The 21,359-nt window shown below is 49.9% G+C and overlaps 1 protein-coding gene across 5 annotated transcripts in view; it reads right to left on the bottom strand.

Moving 5' to 3' along the window:
* Positions 1-21,359, bottom strand: part of Bcl11b (BCL11 transcription factor B) — an 89,648-nt gene that overhangs the window by 48,561 nt on the left and 19,728 nt on the right. For 3 of the 5 annotated variants that reach the window (XM_074067187.1, XM_074067184.1, XM_074067183.1), the window contains one exon: positions 1,579-1,794. The exons of the other annotated variants lie outside the window; for them this stretch is intronic. In XM_074067187.1, the coding sequence (XP_073923288.1) occupies positions 1,579-1,794 (216 nt within the window). The remainder of the gene's footprint in view (positions 1-1,578; positions 1,795-21,359) is intronic. 5 annotated transcript variants of the gene reach the window in all.

The following is a 21,359-nucleotide window of genomic DNA, read 5'->3' as shown; positions in this document are numbered from 1 at the left end:
CAAGAAGCTCGTGTTTCTACACGCAGAACTTGACTGAGTCCAGTCATAAACACTCAGAGTGATCTTTGATAGCGTGGCTCCCCGAGTGGCTGCAGGCTGCAGCATTAATTACAGGAAGCCATGAGAGCAGGGCAGCCACCCAGAAGAGAAGACATCCCTCACTCTGCAAGCAGGGTCTTCCACAGATGCCCAGAACAGATCTATCAGGCCAGGATTCAAGTCCTAATTGCCCTGAGACCAGGTGACTCAGGACAGGAAGCTGCTCCTTTGCAAGTTATCCCAACTCCTTCCAGAGTGAGTTTTGGTTCTGCTTTGTGCATTTAAGACATAAGCCCAGTAAGAAACAAGAAAAACCTCCTTAGAAGCCAGACCCTATGACATTACCACCTGTCATAGGAGTGGGGGGTACTGAGGACTGCAGGCCACTCTACTAGCAGGAAGACCCAGGGAGCTCTTCCCCTAGAGCAGAGGCTACCTGAGGCCTTTTGCAGAATTGTCCCTTGGGACAGTGTCAATGAAAAGCAAAACCTACCCAATAAAAATCGTTTTCCTTTAACAACTCAAGTCAAGAGAAAGCCTACAACATGCCTGGTGACAAAGCGGGGACAAACTGAATCTGCCCCAGCTCTGCAACCAGCCTCTCCTTTCCTGGCCCCTACCACGGAAACCAGGCCACAGCTGCTCACCACGTGAGTCTGTGTCAGCGTCCCTGGCTCCAGTGGCCACAGCACTTGCACACCAGGCCCTGCTGTCAGGCTGCAATGAGGGCCTCTGCCCACGAACCCAGGCCATAGCAGTTTGGGTTTTGTCTGGGAAAGAGAGCAAGGAGATGGCGCTGACTGTGCCACCACCTGGCCCTGCCTGTCTCTCTGTATAATGGGCAGTCACACAGCCCTCCCAGGGGAGCCAAAGGAGTGGTGTGGGCACAGATGTGCAGGTCTGAGGTCATCCCAGAGCCAGACATGCACACAGTGGGTGCTAGGCACCCTGGCATCAATGCACACCCCCTACTCCACCTCCCCCACCCCCGCACACCCACAGTGTTTTACTCCCGCCCATGGCCACAAGTTTTTAAAAGGCTCCTTTGGAGCAATTTTTTTTCCTCTAAGTTAATGGGCAACACATTGTCCCAAAAAGAAACTCAGCATTTTGGATGGCTCCGGCGATGTACACAGACAACTGAGGAATCCTCTCTAGCCTTGTCTGGGGGTAGGGGCGGGGGGGAGAGGGGCAGAGGCAAGGGCAGAAGAAAACCTCAGATGTTAAACGTTATCCAATTAAGCTTTAGCTAAACAGCCCAAAGAGATGAAATTTGCAGGCTGGGCAGTGCATTCTGGGAGTGAGACTCTCAGGATGGGTGGGAGGTGATGAGTCCCCCCCTCCAACCCCTGGGGACCTGGCACTGGTTTACAGTTTGATTGACATCCTTTGCCACTTCCCCTGGTACCCCCAAAAATGCCTTTTGGGTGGGGGTCGCACTTCCTCCCTGGGTCCCCACCTCAGTCCCCAGCTCTGCCCGGGGCACACCCCTCCATCCCGGGAGCCCACCCCCCCCAACCACCGCGGCGGCTGTGTTACCTGACAACTGACACTGGCATCCAAAGGGAGCCTCCGTCTGACCCTCACCCTGAGTCCTGTCGCCCGACAGGGGGCGCGCGCTGCAGCAGGGCAGCGGGAAGCAGGGCGGGAGAGCGCCCAGGGCACGCAGAGGTGAAGTAATCACGGATGTGTGAGGGTGGGAGGAGGAGGCAGCTATGGGGGCCATCGCTGGCAGCTGGGCAGGCCTGCACGGCCCTGGAGAAAAAACAATAGAAAAGACTGGTCAGTCGGGCTCTGGACTGCACAAGGGGCTCAGGGTGCAGGAGGGGCCCGGGGTACAGGGCTGCGGGCCAGCTTTCAAGGGTGGGAGGCCCCCAGGGTGCGGCCCTACAGGGAGGGCGGCCAGGACACAAGCCGGGACAAAGGGTTCAAGGAAGTGGGCAGGGGACACTGAGGAGAGTCCTACATCCACAGCTGCCAGGTGGGGCTGTCTGGGGACCAGAACCCCTGCATCCGGAAGCCTAGTGCAGGGGGCGAGGACACAGAGCAACTGTCAGGACCCCATTCCCAGGAAATATCCCTCCCATGAGAGGTCTTCTGGAGTGAACTGGAACAGGTTCCAATTGAGATTTTTTTTTTCCCAAAAAAAATCAGTGCCACCCCTCTCTGAAAGAGCCAGGAAACTCAGAGTCACCACAGTTTGCTACATCAGGATGAGCTCTTTGAACAGGCCTGGGCCACTTCAAGGCCACCTCTGAGGGTCTGGGCTCTGTTTAGCCTCCTGCCCAGTTGACCACCAGCTGGGGCCTCTCCCCAGCTCCCAGCAAGCAGCACCTAAACCCTAGCAACAGTCAGAAGGCTTTGACCCCCTCCTCCCTCCATCACCCCAAGAAAGCCAACCTGGCACTGCCCAAACCCTGCTCCCTCCCACTTGACAACAACAGTGGCAGCAATGACCAGACCAGGGCCTTGGCTGGGCCACCTCGCCTCCGCCCAGCACCACAGTTTGCCTCGGCTGCCGGCAAGGCCTGCGTTTGATTTGGCCGTTTATCTTACATGGCTAAGAGACCACCAGGGCAAAACATTTGTGTGAAGCGCTTGCCAAAACCACAAGTGAAGAAGCCCAAATTCCCTGGGTAAATAATTGAGCAGGGAAGCATCAGAGAGACAAAAAGAAAACATCAACAAGATGACGGGCAGTTGAGCCCGGCTGGCTCCACCAGGGAGACCACAGCGCCTCACCTCCTGGTGCAGGTCTACACAGGTGGAGATCTGCCCACTCCGCTATCCTAGGTGAGCCACAGGGTCCTGCAAGTCCACTGTAGGCCAGGAGCCTATCAGTCTTCTGCAACTGAGCTTCCTAACACACCCAAGAGGACAGGGACTTAGAACACCCATTACACAGATGGGGAAACAGAGGCAGAGACTGCAGAAAACTGTATTTACCAGCAGCCCACCCCATTAAAATCCCACTGCCTGAGTCCCAAACCAAGGCTTTCTCTGTACCTCATGCTTCTCTGAAACATGAATACGGGCTCAGGGGCATCAGAGCATCTGAGAAAACCCTCAACTCGGAGCTTAGGGACAGTTGATGTCCTGCCAAGAGGCAAACAAAGCTAACACCAACACTTCTCAGGGCCCTGGACCAGTGAAGCCTTTGTACTCAGCTAGCCCAGAGGCCCGGATGTTTGTGAGCTAGCAACAGCCTCGGAAGGGTGTGGTAGAGGAACCCCGGAGCAGTTCCAGCCCAAGAGGCTGAGTGGACACCATGCCCTAGGCTTACTGAGAGCCCCAAGAAATGTCAGCATCTGAGGCCAGTGTCACCTGCCTCCTCTGGAAGCCTTGCCTGAAAGCCCCCAGCACTAGACACTATACACTTGGCCCTGTCCACTACTGGCCTTGATTTCCTATGGGGGCCCTCCTTCCAGACCACAGAGGGCCCAGGATCATCTGTAGCCATGACAGTGGCCTAGCTCAGCAGTGAGAACACCCCACTCCACAAGGGTCTATAGACTGACTCCCAGCACCACTCCTCATGGCTGAGAAGTCAACTTGGTGACCGTTGTCCCAAGAACAACAGGAGCCAACTCTGTCCCTCTGATGGGAAGAGGGCCAGGACCAGGAAGGAAATAGCCCTCTAGTCACAGACTTCACCTTCTGGAAAGGAAAAAGATGGGGCTAGGCCAAGGTCTGCCAGGGTAAAGTCATGCACATAGGGTAGTGGATGGGTGGACCCGACAGGTCACAGGGCCTCGTTAGGAAGGCTGACCTCACTGATGCCCGCCTGCTCGGGGCAGAGGAGGGGCTGCAGGGTCAGGCCTCTCTGGGACTCAGAGCATCCTCTGCCCTATGGGAGGGTCCCCAGTGGACAGCTTATACCAGAGCTTTGCCTACAGGTGGAACTCAAGGAATATAGCTACTGCAAAAGTCGAAAGTGAGGAAGGAAGCCACCATGGATGGAATCCTGAGCAGGCAAATCCACAGAGACAGAGAATAGTGATTGTCACTCCTGGCAGAAGTAGGGAGTGAGGCTGATGGGACAGAATTATCTTTAGGGGGTGATGGATTAGATTATCTGGACTTAGTGGTGATAACTTCACAAAATTTTGAGTATATGCACAACCACTGATGGGACAAATTTAAATGAATTTTATGTTATGTGAATCTTAATTTTAAAAGAAATCAGGCCAGGCTCCGTGGCTCCTGCCTGTAATTCCAGCTACTCAGGAGGCAGAGATTAGGAGAATAAAGGTTCAAGGCCAGCCCAGCCAAAAAGTTAGCAAGACCCCATCTCAATGAATAAGCCCAGTGTGATGGTGCATGCCTGTGATCCCAGCTACTCAGGAGGCCTAAGTAGGAGGATCTAAGTCTGAGGCCAGGCAAAAACTCAAGAGTCTATCTGAAAAATAAAGGCAAAAAAGGCCTGGAGGCATGGCTTCAAGGGGTAGAGCATCTGCTTAGCAAGTGTGAGGTCCCGAGTTCAAGCCCAGTACTGCCAAAAGAAAAAAAAAAGTCAAAAGATGAGGACTTTGTCTCTGGCCCTCAGTACACATCCCAGGCCACCTTCTCTGTATATGCCCTAATATGGTTACTTCCTCAGAGCTTCAGTTCCCTCCTTTTTAAAGGGAGGATCAGGGCAATAAACAGCCAGGCATCTAGTAAACATGGTTACTATCCTTCATGACCAAAAAAAAAAAAAAAAATTAAAAAATGGTCACTCTCCATTAATTTCCAATTCTGGAGCTCTTCCTAACCCCTATGGATCCTTCTTTTTTTTTTTTTTTGGCAGCACTGGGGTTTGAACTCAGGACCTCACACTTGCTAGGCAGGTGCTCTTACCACCAGCCCCCTGTGGTGGGCTTCTTACTATCTCACCATTGCTTTCTGAGGAGGAGGGTACCATACAAAGCCCAGCAAGGCACTCTTTAAAACAAGCTTTCTGGGCTGGGGATGCAGCTCAGTGGTAGAGCACTTGCTTAGCATGTGTAAGGCCCTGGTTTCAATCCTCAGCACCTCAAAAAAAAAATTTTTTTTTAAATCGTTTAAAACGCTTTCTTTTGAGGTCTGTGACAGTCCAAACAACCCACGTGCACGGAGGTGTGTGGCAGAAGGACACCAAGTCCTGTTTGATGTGGGATCCAGATGGCTTAAAAATAAAACCCTGGCTGGCTCGATTTCTTGTCATGAAAGTTCGTTTTAATTAGAAAAAAAAGAAATAAGCAATTACTACCTGCATCATCTCATGGAAGCCCACAGCCTTCAGGGGTAGGGGTGTGAGTCGTCCTGATCCCCCTCTCACAAGTGAGGATTCTGAGGCTCAGGAGTCTCAAGAAGGCGCCCAGGTCCACTGGGCTCATTTGGGTCAGACTCTGCCTTCTTGCTCTTTGCATCACCTACAAGAGGGTTCCAAAAAGTCTCCAAATAAGGCCATGAAGTTCTTAGGGTCCAAAGCAAGGGATAACATCACTGCTAATGCCCTCCTGGGCACGGGGCATTCCCAAGGGCTCGCGAGCCCACCTCGCTCCAGCCTGGCCTAGCAGAGGCTGTGCTCCACGCTTCGCACATGCGCACTGCGGCGACACGCCCACCGGCGGGAGCGTGAAGACACAAAAACGCCTGGAAACGGCCGCGCCGGTCCGCGCGGGACGCGAGCCTGGCTTCCCCGCACCCGCCCCTCCCGGGTGGTGGGGGGCCTGCACACTGCGTGTTCCCCGCTAGAGGTGGCCTGGAAGACGCTGTGCGGAGAGCTCTATTTTTCTCCCTACTGGTGCCTTTTAACGGATACGTTTTTTTAAGGCGAGAACTCCTACTGATAGTGCAGAAATGAGTCATAGATCAAGGAAGGAGACAGACAGGAGAGCCAGCGCACGTGAGCGAGGGACACTGGCAAGGGAACCTGACAGTCCCCGCGCCCCCTCCCCCCATGCCAAGACATTAATTCTCACAAGTCGGAGAAAATTACTATGCATGAATGCAAAAAGCATGATCAGGAGTAATTAACATGGCTTCATATGCAAATTTTATTAATGCAGAAGTACAAAGTCATTATGCAAATGAAACTTACGTCAACTCTCTTGACAAATATTCATCTCTGAGGCTCAAGTTTCTCCCTTTTCATTTATTTATTTAATTCTCTCGCGCGCCCTTCCCCCCGTGTCTTTTTTTTCCGTGAGTCTTTTTGGGGGGGTGTGGGAGAGGCCGGAGAACGTGGGTAGGGAGGTGGTTCTGGTGGCCGCTAAAGCGGCAGCAAGCCACAGGGACTGTTTGACAAGTTTGCAAAGTTGTTTTTCAACCAGAGAAATTTATTCTTGCATTGTTGTTTGTTTTTTTTTTTTTTTTTTGGTTGTTGGCAGGTACAAGACAGCTTATAGGAGAAAGGGGAAATTTAAAAAAAAAAAGCTCTGGGCAGCAGGCAGCCAATCAAAACGCCAGAGCCTGTAATGAGGGCGATTGATGGCTGTTTGGCTTTTACTGCAGGGTAATGAACTAGAATCCAGTCTGAGGAGGGGGAAAAATATGAATATTCATGAGACTGTTCTCCTGCCTTTGATGATTAAAGAAATTTTTAATATTCAAATAAGCGCTTGCCAAGTGATTAACAAAGAACAAGCACGCAGAAATATGGAAATGGGAGCGGGGAAAGATTTGAGAGGCGAACACACTACGAGGGAAAGGCAGCCCCAAATTTCATAAACAAGATAGGCAGATAACCCAATTCACAAGCAGACAAATAAAAACATTTCTTTCTGATCACTTAAATATTTTGCCAGTTACTTTGTCTTAAGGATGATAAAAATACTGTGTATTAAGGCGGGGAGGGAGGAGTAACATGAAGCCAAATGCATTGCTCATATTTAAGAATCATTATCTGATCCCAGCTAGCCTGCCTCCTCCCACCATGACGGGGAAATTGGGATTCTTTTTCCGGTTTGCTACAGAGAGAAGATGGAGGCAAAGCCAGCTCAGACTTGAAAAACCAACATTTGAGATGCAGACATACCTGCCTATTTGGGGCACAATGTCCTGGTGGCGAGACTTCAATCAGTGTGGCCACAATAAATCAGTGTTGCTCCTGGGCTGGCCCACAGGCCTAGAGACTGGGGGACCTTGACATCTAAGTGGGTGGGGGGAGCAGGGCATGTGACCACTGGTGCCCACAGTCTGGAGATCTCAGGGTCTGGTCTACACACAGGCAGAAACTGGGAACAGGTAAAACCAGGGTGCTCATTGTCTTATAAGTTGGAAGGACTTAGACCTTTAGCACAGGGCCTAGCCTGGGCACCTTCAGGGCCAAAAAGACCATGTGGTCAGCTGTCACCAAGGGGAAGTACCACCACCAACTACCACCATCAACCTCACAGTCTACACTAGTTGTCTGCTAAGGCCAGGCACTCAGATGGTAACAGCTCCACCACGGGTTCACGCTGAAGCACATAATAACAGTATTAGCTGGTAAAATGATCCTGCAGTTAAAATACATCTAATTAGCAGCTGATGACATCCATTTTGGCAATTTCCTATTTCAAAGGAGTGGAGTGCCACCTTAAATGAGACAGGCATGGGTACTCACTCCACCAGGCCTGGTCTTCCTCGCTATGTCTTTTCTACTTCTCCCCCCAACCTCGCCCCTCAGAAGGGAAGAAGGGGAGTAACTGAGATAGCAGGAATACAGAATAATTCTAAGAAAATTGCTCTGTTGCTACCCAAGTCTGGGAGATACTACTCAAAAAATAAATCCTTCGTTCCACAGATACAATTCCATTTCTTTTTCTTAATTTTTAATTACCAAGGTGTGGAAACCAGCAAAGACTGGAATTTGTTTTCCATTTTATTGCGAGAAATATTAATAATAGTTAATAACAATAATAAAATAGAAAGCAGAAAGAGAAATCAAAGCATTTAAGTGATCAGTTACCATGAAAACCTCCAAGTACAGGAGAAGGCACAGAGTGAGTAGGTATGCATATGGCCTAGCTCGCTGCCCCACAGTCACTGTAGGACCTCAAAAATCTATGCAGGGAGCTGAGACTCTCCAAGTCCCACCTCCCACTTCTGGATTCTCGTTCTAAGTGAGGTGCTACTATTTTGTCTGAGCACGTGGTGTCCATCACAGTCGCCAATCCCTTGCTGCCAGGGACTGGGGTGGGGCAGGGAGGAGGAGGAGATGTGTAAAGTGTCCTTTAGAACAAGAGTAACAAGAGGGAAAATGAGGTCTTACAAGGGTGTGCACAGCTGTGTTTAAAGAGATCCTTCAGGGTCATTACACAGAAGACATAAAAACAGAGTTCAAATCCATGCTTGGCCTTTCTGCAGGCTGCCTGCTAAAAGTCCTGCAGATGCTGGGGAGGGAGGGAGTTGGGAATTCGGATGCAAGTGAAAGGGCCTGCCTCACTTTCTCACCAACCCCTGGGCCTGCTTGACAGTGAGGGCCACTATAGGGTGCCCTACAGCAGGGAGGGAGGTGGACTGGCTAGCCAAGGGGAATATGGGGCAACAGTTCACCTCTGGGCTTGAGGCTGCTTCAATTGACCACCCAGAGACCCCACTCACTGCTTATAGCTCTGTGTGGACCCTGGACATTTCCCTCACCTATCAAGAAAAGGCTTGGCCACTTCGGGAAGGCAAGAGACTCATCTCTTGGACCCTGAGTCACATAGCTTCTCCCTCCTCTGGCACTCCTGAAATTGGTCACAGCATCACCACCCCAACTCTTTTCACTCCCCGACATGCTGTGCATTTAATGCATCCCAGAGAAGGGAATGAAGAAAGGCTCATGAATGCTACCAAACATGAATGCTACCAAAACCTGTTCACCATCTTGTTCCAGGGCTTGGAAAGGAAATGTCCACCCCTCCCTGTTGGGGGTCTTGCAATTAGAAACAGGCAGCAGTCACACCCCTTTCTGGGCCCAGAATCACTTGTTCCAATGGCTGCCAACCCCAATTTCCCCAAGATGCAAGCTGCAGAAGCCCTCACAGACAGCTGATTCCCGCACAGACCCTTTCTGTGTCCTGAGCCAAGGATATGGTAAGGCCACATCACCTATCCCAGCATCTCTGATGGTCCTCCCAAAAGGCATCCCAGGGAGAAAGCAGAGAAAATTTCAGGTGTTGCTGGGAAGGACGGGTGTCCTTGAACCATCTCCTGTGAACCATTCAGGGTAAGATTAAAGAGGATGACCAACTGCTTGGGGCTCCCCATTCCAACTGCCAGGCAGGCATCTGCAAGGGGATAACAGCCTGGGCTCTTTTACTTCTCTCTTGGGGAAACCCCTGGAGCTTTCAGAACTGCAGGAATGCAAATCAGCTACGACCACTTGATGATGAGGCCTGTGCATCCCAGCCTGAGAATGTACACAGGAAAGCAAACAGGGCTCTTCTACGATGACCTCGGCAGGCAGGGTCCACCAAACTGGGGCCCATGATTCTGGCAGCACAGGCAAGCCTAGGGACATGTGTTTGACTACTTGGAAAGATGTGTGCATACACATCTATACTATATAGAGATTACATATATATACAAACACACAGCCACACACATGTCATATCAGCAAAGAGGACGGGTTACACTCTGTCTGCATGCACAGCCTAGAGTCCGTAGAGGCCAAGGACAAAACTGGTGCTGACAGATTCCCAATGTCCCCTAAAACTGCTAGCCAATAAGAAGCAGCTGTACTCCCCCAACATCCTCGCTTTTTTTTTTTTTTTTTTTTTTTTAACTGATTTAGGCCATTGATTTAGGCTGGGTAGTTGCTTCAATCTTTAGCAGCTTCTGCCTTCACATACAACTTCAAGATCCTTTAGGAATTTTATCTTCTGTTGCATCCAGAGCAACAAGCAGTGTATTACACATACCCACAGAAAGCACCAGTAGATGAAAAGTGCAGTCTACATACTGAAGTAAACGGCTGGCTAAATCTTTTGCATTCTGAATATAAAGAATTTGGGACATAGGGTCAGGACCTGGCACCCTTTCCCAGATAGAACTTAGGGACCACACTCCAATGACAAGCTTGGCCAGACATCCCTTAGACATGTGCCCATATTTCCACTAATTTACAGCTGGAGGGAAAAAATCCATAGTGAAGACAGCAGTCACATGTCACGTGAGGTAAATAAACCAGGAAACAAATCTTCAGATTTGGTGCCTACAGTGAGTTTTAAACTACACCTTTTTCTCCCCAGCATCTCCTCCCACCAGCATCCTCTGGGCCTCATATGAATAAACCGGGAAACACTGAACCTGACTCTTGTCAAAAATCTGGTCCTCCATAAAACATGTTTAAAAACTGGTGAGCTCAGGAAGTCGTTGTGGTTCGAAGGCCCCACAAACTCCAACCCTGGCTTTTGCTCAAACACCATGTACAGAGAGTGCAGGAGAATAAACAGAAGGAGGAAGGAAGTCTAAACTGAGAATCCCAGGGAATTAAGAATGAAAATAACACAGTACGGCCAATAAAAAGAACATAAAGAAAATGGAGTGCCCAGCAAGGAGGTTTTGGCGATAAGTCCAATGGGCAGCAGGCAGGAGAGGACTGAAATTTCAGGTACAGATGGGCCCCACTGACCTTCTTAAGATCAGACCATAAAATTCTACCTGGACAGGTAAGGGAACTCACAACCACAGGGCCAGCAGGGTTTCTTGTTTTAGATGGAATAGAAATAAGCTTGGTTAATAGAACATTTCTTAAAAGAGAGGGAAATAAAAAATAAATTTTAAAAAAATTGTTAAAATAGGGCTTGTGCTACAATTCAAATGCATATTTTGTTTTCACTTGCATTTATTAGAGCTATAAGCAATTGATCACTGCTATTATAATAAAACAAATCCAGACCTCCCCTGGATTTTGGTGATGAGTGAGTCGTTTTTTTCCCCTCCTTTTCACTTCCTTTTACCTTTTTCTAATGGACACACAGAATACTGAGGTTCAATGCCACATAAGAACAAAATCTTTCTATGGCCTCTTTATGTTTTTAGGCGAAATCTGAAATGTCACTCACTAAAAAATTGAACAGGCCTGTAATTACTTTCAACCAAGTAGTTCCTTTAACTGAGTTTTCTGCATGTAGATGGTATTTAATATACATATTAGGAGCCTTCTTTTCAGCCCGGTAGCATTTGACTGCAAAACTCACAAATTTCCTTCTACAGGAGCAGTCTGACAGCCACCTTCTTACTTATTTTTTGACGTGAAATCCATTTTCATCTCCTAACACACCAGAGGTGACATGCAGTGTGTGCACAACAAAATTTGTAAAAATTAACACTTCGCTGGATTAATTTAATAAAGATCGTTAGCACATTAACACTAGTAACATTCCTCCTTACGATTCAATCTAGCCTGCTCCGACGCGGCTGCAGCACAGGTTTCCGTTCAGCTGAGGCTTACACCGCTATCTAATGTAATTAATGAACGGAGAGCACGTTCTCAATGGAAATATCATTTCTATTGCACAGAATTCCCATTAGAAATTAGGGGGAAATCATAGCACGCCGACTTTGATTTTGTTGTAATTTTTTCCCCCGGCTGTTCTTGGAACAGGACTGTACTGGACCTCAGACAGAACCGCTACAGAAATTCGGCAAAGAGTCCATGATAAGGCAAGTTTCACCTCTTTACAGTGCTGTGCAGTGTTTAATTACCACTTGCTTGTTTTTGAAATTGTTTATAATTTTTTTTTAATCTGAAAGCCTATATTTGGCTGTAATTACCCAGGAAGTTCTCTGCCCAGCAAACAGCACCCATCACGAAAATGACTTTTCAGATGCCCCCAAACCAATGTTGCGGATAAAACCCAGAGGAAGGGAGGCCTCCCCAGCTGATCTTCTGTATAAACAATGACAATGTGGCTAAGATCCCAAAAAGCTCCCAAACCAGACCAGGACGAGATTCTTAACTGCAACCTCAGAGGAAGAATGTGGCAAGCACTGCTCAGGAGACCTCAGAAGCTAAACAGACACGAAACCAAACAGAAAAAGAGAGAAAGAGAGAGGAAAAAAAAACCTTGCACCACATCACCAAAACGGCAGAAAAAAATGAAGTCTTGGGACGCAGGGAACCTGACTCAGCTCTCTGGGTCCAGAGCAGCCTCTCCGCCTCCAATGGCTGCCTGCTGCCCTGGGAGCGGCCAAGTGCAAACAAAAATGAGACCTTTCTTCTCTAAGCCTGCTAACTCCATGCCCCTGAGCAGTAGGGGTGAACGAGGGAGCTTTTTTTTCCCCCTTCCTAAGTGCATTTTAATTCCCTTATTCTACATCCTAATTTCTTTGGAAAAAAAAAAATCAGTGTCACTGAAAAAAAACGTCACTCTGTTTTGCAAAATCCAGCAGCTTCCTTGGCAGCAGGAGAGGCTGGCTGGCATTATCCCCTCATTTGACAAAACTACTATTTCTGGGCATGGGCTCAAAAACAGGTAGGAAGCAAATGCTGAGAAATAAGGAAGTAGAAGCAGCCAGCAGATTTTTCACTACCAAGAACGGCAAGCGTAAACATGATTTATTTAGCTGTGTTTAATGTGCCTGTCCTCCACTCAGCTACAAGCCCACTTGGGTTTAAGGGAAGGGTGGGTAGGAGGGGGCAGGAAGGGGGGAGCAGGGAGGACAACCAGGAGAGAAGAGGAGGTAGCTCAGTAGGGAGACTTTCTGAAAGGTTCCGGTTGGAGTTTGGGGACAAAGAGAATCTTCTACCCCAAAATGTATGTCTGTGTCAAAAGAAGGCAGTGCTAATCTGCTGGTTAGTTAACGAGCCACCATCAAGAAAAGATGGAAGAGGCAGTTCACAGAAACAGTATTTTACATGGGCTTTCCATGATCTTGTCTGCTTCCTACCTTTTTTGCAAACCCAGTGATGTGGCCTTAGGGACAGGGGAAGGCTTGTGGAACTGGAAGGTTAGAAGCTTCCAGGTCCAGCCCCCAGCCACGGGGAGAAACAAAACATCATGGCAGCCCCTGCTCATCCTTTAGGGCCCACATGGAAATTATTGAGATCTGTGTTCAATTATGGAGCCACACACCTCCTGGCTTCAAGCCTGCAGCAAGGTAGACTCTGGGTATCTGCCGTCTCCACCCCACTTCAGCCCAGATGCTGAAACAGGGGCTCTGCCAAGGCCCCTTGGGGAAGGGAGAGTGCACACTCACCCAGCCCCACCCCAAACTCAGGCCCCAAGCAGGGTGAACAAGCCAAATATGTAACAACAGCATCCATATTTCTAAAGAAAGAGACTGACCCAAAGGTTGGGGACCCTGCCAGAGGTTATTCTTATTAAAAATCAAATTCAGGTCATCCAGCATTTGCTAGAAAAAAGAAACCAAGCCTCTGAAAGAAAAATAACAACAAAAAAGTAAAGCATAGCCCCCAACAGGCCACCGGAGGCCTGCATCTCCCTAGCGAGGTACCATTTCGTGGCAGCCAGCTGTGTACTCTGTGGGTATAAATGCCAATTTTTGTTAAGTTTGAGAGGTGGCAGTGAAAAGAAAACACAAATTTCCTCAATAGTGTGCACCGAGATGTTTCCTCACCTGCACCTCGCAAGACTGTGCACTTAAAGGCTGCTTGCTGTATGCCTTCTTCCCAACCCAGGTCTACACTGCCTGTTCCTGCTCCTCCCCTTCTTCTGGGGCCTGAAACCAAGTATCAAGAAAAATACCTTGTCTGGGATATTCAGGTCAAGGGCAACAGCAATGCTACTACTGTATGTTAGGATTCTGAATCATGTGACAGTCCCCAACAATAATAAGGAGCTAGGAAGAGTCGGAAGCCTGCAGGGACAGTCCTCTAAAATGAATGGGGATGGGGGTAGGGTGTTTCCTAGTGGTATTGGGTTACCACATTGAAAATCCAAGTCCTGCCTTCCTGAACCCCCACCAAAGCCCCAAATGCTTCCTCTTTGCATTAAAAATGACACTCTATGCAACCAGCTATTTGACTCCTTTTCCATTTACAAATGAGTCACCCCGCCCCCACACACTGAACAATAAGTCTCCACTTCTATGACATCTTCACAATCAGCCATTGCTTCACTCTGCCGACTGGCTTGTGTTCCTATCTGGATGGTGACAGAACCATAAACAAGGGCACATCCCCATTTTATGGATGCAGACACTGGCAGAGGAGCTGGTCCACCCTGGGCGGCGGAGGAAGCAAACACATGAGGCTGTGCAAGGCTGCATGCCAACCTCTCCACTCTGGTGCCTTCACCCTGAGGTGGCCCCTGACATTCCAGCAAAAACAAGTATTTATCAAATGCCTAGGCAGGACTCAGGTGCCATGAAGGGAAGCCACACTTGTAAGAAGATGTGTGTTTCTCAAAGCAGTAAGATGGAAGGTGCCTCGGAAGCAGGTTTTCTCAGATCCCTTTGGCTACCCAATCCCACTGGTTGAATTTCAACAGGATCCAGATGACAAAATGTCTCATTTCCAGGCACATCTCCCACACAGTGCTCCTGCACAAAGCCAAGCAAAGCCACCTGTGCCCTGTCTACACAGCCCAGGATTCAGAGCCTCCTGCAACTCAAACACTGAAAGTAAGTGTACCAACACCATCCATCCCCAGCAAGGAAGGAGAGCATCCAGGGGGGCTCAAGCAGACCTGGAGGAAGATTCTAGATGAGACTCTTCACTACTCTTCTCCCAGCCTTAACCCAAACCTACAAGAGAAATCATGTCTAATTGTTAATCACTGTTGAGTTGTCAAAATAAAGGAAACATGGGTGATAAGTTGGTCTCCTCCTTGGTGTGATACCCACTAACTCAGGCAACCCCGGGGTACCTGTCTCTCAAGCAAAAGATGAACAATCACCCCTCAAATACACCTGGCCTCCAAAAATCTGAAAATATGCATCGCTCCAAATGAACTGCAGAGACCTAGGCCGAGGCCCCTCAAACACACACACACACACACACACACACACACACACACACACACAATTAGTGTTTCATCTTGCTTTCTGTAAAGGAATCCAGTAACATAAATATTAATCAAACAAGAGAATCTGCCTTTTCGTCTTGCCCATTATGAGTAGTGAATTGTGATCTTTACCCATATTTACAGATATTCAGAGGCAGATTCTATCTTGTTGGAACTGTCATAAATGGACGTCTGAGAAATCATCGAGCAAGTTCAGACAGATATGAAAACCTTCCTGTCCAGGACTGGCAGTAGCTTTGAGTTCCCAAGCATTGAATTGGTTGCCTTTCAGCAAGTAAATTGACAAATACCTCCACCAGAAAAACTAGCTGCTCAAAGTTCGGATCAGCTGAATCAGAGTTTTTTTTTTTTTTAAGATCACCTCTTAACTCAAAATGTCAGGAAGATATGGTTTATGCAGCACGTGGAAAAGGGCAGGAGTGAGATACTGTGTCTGACCAAATCACAAATAGATTAGCATACACATATTTTTAAAACTACCTTGCTACTGCTATAGCGGATCTATTCTGTCTAGTTCGGACTTATTTCTAAATAATAGAGAATAGAGACATGAATTCAATTCTAGGCTAGAAAAGCTGCCACGGTGAAGGTAAACTTTTTATCTTCCATAGGCAAACAGCGTACATTTTTATTTCCAGAATAACAGCTTTGGGTGCCTGAGCATTTTCTTAAGAGCTCTGTGGTAGATACACTGGGTTCAACCGCTGCTTTTCCTGATTTTTATGGGCCTATTGGAGTGCTTCAAACAATTGAGAAGCCAATTTTTAAGAAGCAAAAATAAAGAGAGACGCCTAGCAAGGTGACCATTTACATACAAATTCTCTTTGGGCGCTATGACAAGAGAAGCCTGGGCTAGAGGCAAGAGTGACATTAATTCCTAGTAATTCCAGGAGGCTCCGTACGCCTAACTCTAGTGAAAGACTCCATTCTCACACAATTGGGAAAATACTTTAAAGTCCCAGCCCTTAGGATTTCCCTCTAAAAAAGCTGGTTCCCTTTCTTCCCCCGAGGGGAAAAAAAGGTTCCAAAGAAAATCACTTTGGGATAGGACTGTTTGCCCTGCCCGAGCACAAACTACACAAGGAAATTCTCTGAGGCTCCTTCCTTCCGGGCCTCACCTGGATTTGTCCCGCTAAAGTGGGCTGAAGACCTCGCGACCCTTTCCCAGCAATGGAGGCGGGCTGAAAGGGGATCACCCGGAGCCCCAGGGATCCAGGACAAATGACACCCACACGAAGAGGCCTTCCCTTCATGCGCAGCGGTTTCAGGGAAGGGGCCACTGGCGGCTTCCAGAGGTCCTGAAAAGCAATTCCCCAGGCCTGGGAAGGTCATGCGCCTGGGCGCGCACCCCACCGGCAGTGAAGGGGCTACTGGTGGAGGAGGGGCGACCCAGTGCGCACAAAAGGGCTCCTGGCAGGAGACCTCTCCGCCCTTGACCTTGGGTCTCCGCCTCCATCCATCTCCTCCATGCAGTCTGGAAGGGGGGGCTGGCCCGGGGCCAGGGGCGTGCTCACAGGGCTGTGGCTGGGCCGGGGGCCGCCAGGGGGCCACCAGGGGGCGGGGGAGGGAATAGAAAAAAAAGGCTGGGGCTGCCGAGTGCTTGGAAGAAACCAGCATTCCAACTCCAACGGTAGCCAAGTTCACTACACGCCTCCCAAAACAAAAGTTGCACGGATGCACGAAGGACGCCCTTCCCCTCCCCGAGGCTAGCCTTTAGACTCGCCCACCCTCCCGCCTAACTCGCACCCGGGCTGGGAGCGGGGGAGGGGAGCTATCAGGGGAGGAAGAAAGGAGCGCGCCTTCCCTGCAAGGCCAGACGCGGGCAGGGTCAGCTGCGCCTCCGCCCGCCCCGCTACGGCAGCTGGCCCATTAAGCCCCCGAATTATGCATGGGCCTGCAGTCCCCTCGGCCCTCCCGCCCTTCCAGGCACAATCAACGTTCGCCGCAGGCCCGAGTCAGGGAGAGCAGGAAGGCGGTGGCCCACGGCGTACAGCGCGCGCCCTAGGCGCAAGATGGAGAGGCCTGAGCAAGTCTGCGACGCTGGCCGCCAGGCGGAAACCAGGCGCTCCCAAGGACCAGGAGCAGTGTTGCGGAGCCCCCCAGCAGGACCTAGGCCGGCTGGGGGCGGGGCGCTGCCCCCAGAGGAGGTCCCGGGCGCGACTTGTCAGAGTATCTGCACAGCGCCGTCCGAGAGTGCCGGGCACTCCCCGCGCCCCGAGTCAGAGCTCGGCGCCGCCAGCACTGGAGAAAGTCATTGTGTGCTCTGGCCTGGCAGTGAACGGGCGCTAATGGACCCCAACTTCGAAGCCTCCCCCCAACCGGGAGGGCGGGATTCAAAGCCCCACGCCGACTGGGCGGGAGGATCTCGGACTCTGCCCCAGCTCGGGGCGACAAGAGTGGGCACAGAAGCGTGAAGCGCACCGGGCAGGAGAGGAAGAGGGGTTGGTTACTGGAGGTCCGAAGCGCAAGTCTGGAAAAGAGTCTTGCAAGTTGCCTGGTCTAGGCACACGGGAAATTGCATCGGTGGCGCCTGGTGTCATGGGAGCAGGACAGGAGGCTCAGCTGCAGAGCCCGAGGACTTTTGAGTTCCACCCCCAAACTGCGGAGCGTCCCGCCTCCCCACCGCAAGCCGCTTTTGCGTTCCAGACCGCACAAAGCGGTCCACAGGCCCCTGGCACCCAAGTCCCGTCTGTTTATTAAAATCTATCTCAATCTCAATTTCTTTCTCTCTCTTTTTCTCTCTCTTTCCTTTCCTTCCCTTCTCCCCCACCCCCCTTCGTCTTTCTCTTTCCCTCCCCACCTTCTCCTCAAAGCAAAAGGGGCAGGTCAGGAAAATTACATTCTTCTTCTGCCCGGCGAATAAAGTCGCCTCGTTTGCAGGGAAAGTTTTACAAGCCAATGATGCAGGGAAAAGACCGCACTGTTTAGGTTTCTTAATTGGCCAGCTTTGAACTCAAGATGGGAGGGGGAAAGGACCCGCGCAGGCCCCAGGGGAGAACTGTTTTGTGGGTCTACAACCCCAACCGTTTTTCAACCAGTTGCTGGAGGTGGGAAGGGGTCATGGAAGGGTTGTCCTAGTTCCTCCTTAAGGAATAAGAATCAGACCCTCGCTGTCACACAAATCCCAGGACAGTCAGTCCCTGGTTCTCAGCCATAAGAGAGGACCCCTGGAGCCCCTGGCTAGGTTGTCCTGAAAAGGCTGGAACATGCCACTCCACTACTTTCAAGAGTTGCTTTGGCTTCTGAAGCCAGGAGATGGGTTTGGGTTTTTCTAGACACAATGTGGGAATGGACAGACATCCCCCCTGGGTCACTTGGAGCACCAACATTGGCACTGGGGCTGCTGGCTAGAGGGGCTCTGTGCATGAGGCTATCTGAGGTGGGCACTGACGCACACACCTGTTTGCCTGCACCTTTGACACTGCAGAGACTGTGTCCACACCTACAACCTGAAGGCCATGGAAACTACCAGGGCTCAAACCTCGCCAACAGCTTTAACCAAACATCCTTGGCTTAGAGAAGAGGCAGGCTAGGCTGGGCTGGGGCCAGGGCTGGTACATCCCTACAGCTGCTGTCTCTACACTAGGACCTTTCACCTCCAACAAAAGGCCATTTTGGTGCTACCTTTCCAACCAAAGGAACCTGGGTCCCAGCTTCCATATTGTCTGCCAAGTCCAGCTCAGGCAGACTGTTCTCCCTGACCTGTAGCACAGCCCAGGCTCTGACCTCTCTCCTTCCCAGCACCCCCTATGTTCCTCCCACCCTCAGCTGACTCCTCCTTCCAGGTCCCTCCAGACTCAAGAGGGGCACCTGCAGGAGAGCCAAGGAAACCCACTAGAAACAATGAACCCATGAAGGCTGCTTTCTATAGCTAGGCCTCCTCTACCAGGGGCCCAGCCACCTGCCCTCCCACAGGTCAGGGCCACACCTAGCCATGTCTGGAATGGGCTGGGTCCAGATTTTGTGGGGCCTGAGTTTGTACAATTAGGGAATCCTTTTCACACACACACTTCAAATACCAAACTACATAGCCACACCTGGGCCCAGCAGGGAACCTTAGCTGCAGAAATCTTCCTAGGGGATCCTCAGCTCTTGGAGCAGGTTTGATCTTTCAATATCATTGTCCCCATTGTCAGTTTTCTTCAGAGAAAACACACTGCCCAATTCCCATATGTAAAAGACTCAGGGCAGGATGCTGGATGGACAGGAGGGGTTAGTGGGAAGCTGGAGTCTCCCCACCCCACCACTGGCTGGGCCCTTGGAGTTGCTGGAAACCACTGTTGGATCCTCCTCAAATTTCAGCTCAAAAGCCCCAGGGCCAGAGAGGGCAAGGGCCTGCACAAGATCACACAGCATGTTGGCAGCAGGATGAGGGTGCCATGCTGGTCTCAGGCCAGAGTCCACTATACCTGTTCCTCTTCTCCCAGGACACAGGAGGCCTGTTACTACCACTGGACAGGGGCAGCTCCTCACAAAATGCACAACCAGCAGTGGGCGAGTAACTGCAGACATATCTTAGGTCTCTCTCTCACTCCAGACCCCCACATCCTCACAGAGTCACCCTCCGAGCAGACAGCACTAGTTGCCCAGGTGGGAGCAGAAGGGACCTCACAAAGCCTCAAGGCCCGGGCTGCTGGGAGATGGCGCAAATGAAGACCTGGTATCTCCCGGGAATTCAGGATCTGAGCCTCCAAGTCACCGGCTACTATGCAAGTCACTTAACCTCCCTATGACTCAGTTGCCTCCTACAAAATGAAAGCAACATTTGATTTACGGCCTCCATATAGGGTGGAGACTGTGTTGGGAACAGGATGAAATGTGACCACCAGCAGGCAGGGGTTGCCACAGTGGTCCCCACCTCACCACCATTGTGTGACCTTGGGCAAATAACTTGACAGCTCTGTGCTTGTTTCCCTTCCTATAAAGTGGGGCTCATACCAGCACCTACCACATAAGGCTGAGAGAGAATGAAATTAATTTTTGCCAGGCCCTGAGAACACTGACTGACACATGCTAAGCTCTATAAGTATGCGTTATATTAAAAATCCAAGTACAAAAACTTCAAACTCTTCGTTTCCCCAGTGAAAAGGTGATCCCGAGAGCACAGGGATAACAACCAGACTGCCTTGTTTTCATAGATTATCCACATAGAGTCCACTCCAGACTAGTTCTAGAGCAAATGACTGTGCATTGATCAGACAGAAAAATTAGCACACACACACACACACACAAAGACAACTGTCAAATTCCTAGTAAAAAACTTAAGTTAACTGCTATTTACTGTCAAATTAAAAAGCTAACAATAGTAACTAAAGCTGCATGTTGCTTAAGGTCTCTTTCTCTCTCTCTCTCTCTCTCTTTCTTCTCTTACTCTCTCACTCTCCCCTACTCTCTTTCCTCTTTCTTGAGTTGCTACTGGAAGTATGGAGCCACCTGTGTAAAACGGTAAATAAGAAAAAAAAAAAAGATCCTTCCAGCCCAACAGTATTTTTTGAAAAGTTCAACGACAGCAAGTCCTCCTGGTGCTCTGCTCTACTCTGTTCCGTTCCCACAGGGGCATCGGTCTCCTGACTCGTGGGAGACCAGCAGGACAGCCATTGCTCACCCTAGTTACAGGTGAGGAAACAGGAAAAAGTGAGAAAGCCAGTGCCACACCCCAGGGCTGGGCAGCTGGAGCTGGCAAGGGGCCATCTGTCCTGACTCAGGATCATCGTAACAGGTTATATAAGCTCAGACAAGTCACTGAGAGGGTGAGAATAGGTTGGCAGAGACCACTGCAGTTTAGGGAAGGAGGCAGGCCTTCCTTTTGACACCCCCCCACTTCCAAGTGGTACCCTGTTACTCATGACAGCTAAGATGCAGGGCCCTGGTATAGAGACCCATGGTCTAAATCAAACCCACAGCGAGCCTGCAAGGCAAGAAATATCATCTCCATTGTACAGGAAGCTGAGACTTGGGGAGCTGAACAGCTGGCGAAAGTCATGAGCAAGTCACTGGCAAAGCCAAACTGCACAAAATAAAACAAATTTTTTGCATTTATTGAGAAAAAAAAACTGCAACCATGAATATAAAATAAAACAAATCATTTGTATGTAGGAAAAAAACTCCCAGCCCAAGCCCATCTGAATTCACCTTTTATTGCTTTCTTTGCTGCAACCTGCCTCTTGAAACCCTTCACCCACAACAAGGATGCCATAGACCATGGGCCAAGGTTTCCGGGGGCCTGAAGATTCCTGGCTGTATCCACAAGGGTCATATCTGTGATGGGTACCAAAGACCACCCGAAATGGGGCCCAGAAGTAGTACCTGCCACCAATGGTTCTGCCAGCCAAACAAGACAAAGATCCTCTCCCTAAAAGCTAACCCAAGGAAACCAGGCAAATACAGATCTAA

The sequence above is a fragment of the Castor canadensis genome, chromosome 3 (assembly GCF_047511655.1).
Source record: "Castor canadensis chromosome 3, mCasCan1.hap1v2, whole genome shotgun sequence".
Lineage (NCBI taxonomy): Eukaryota > Metazoa > Chordata > Mammalia > Rodentia > Castoridae > Castor > Castor canadensis.
This window is presented reverse-complemented; position numbering and strand designations above follow the sequence as displayed.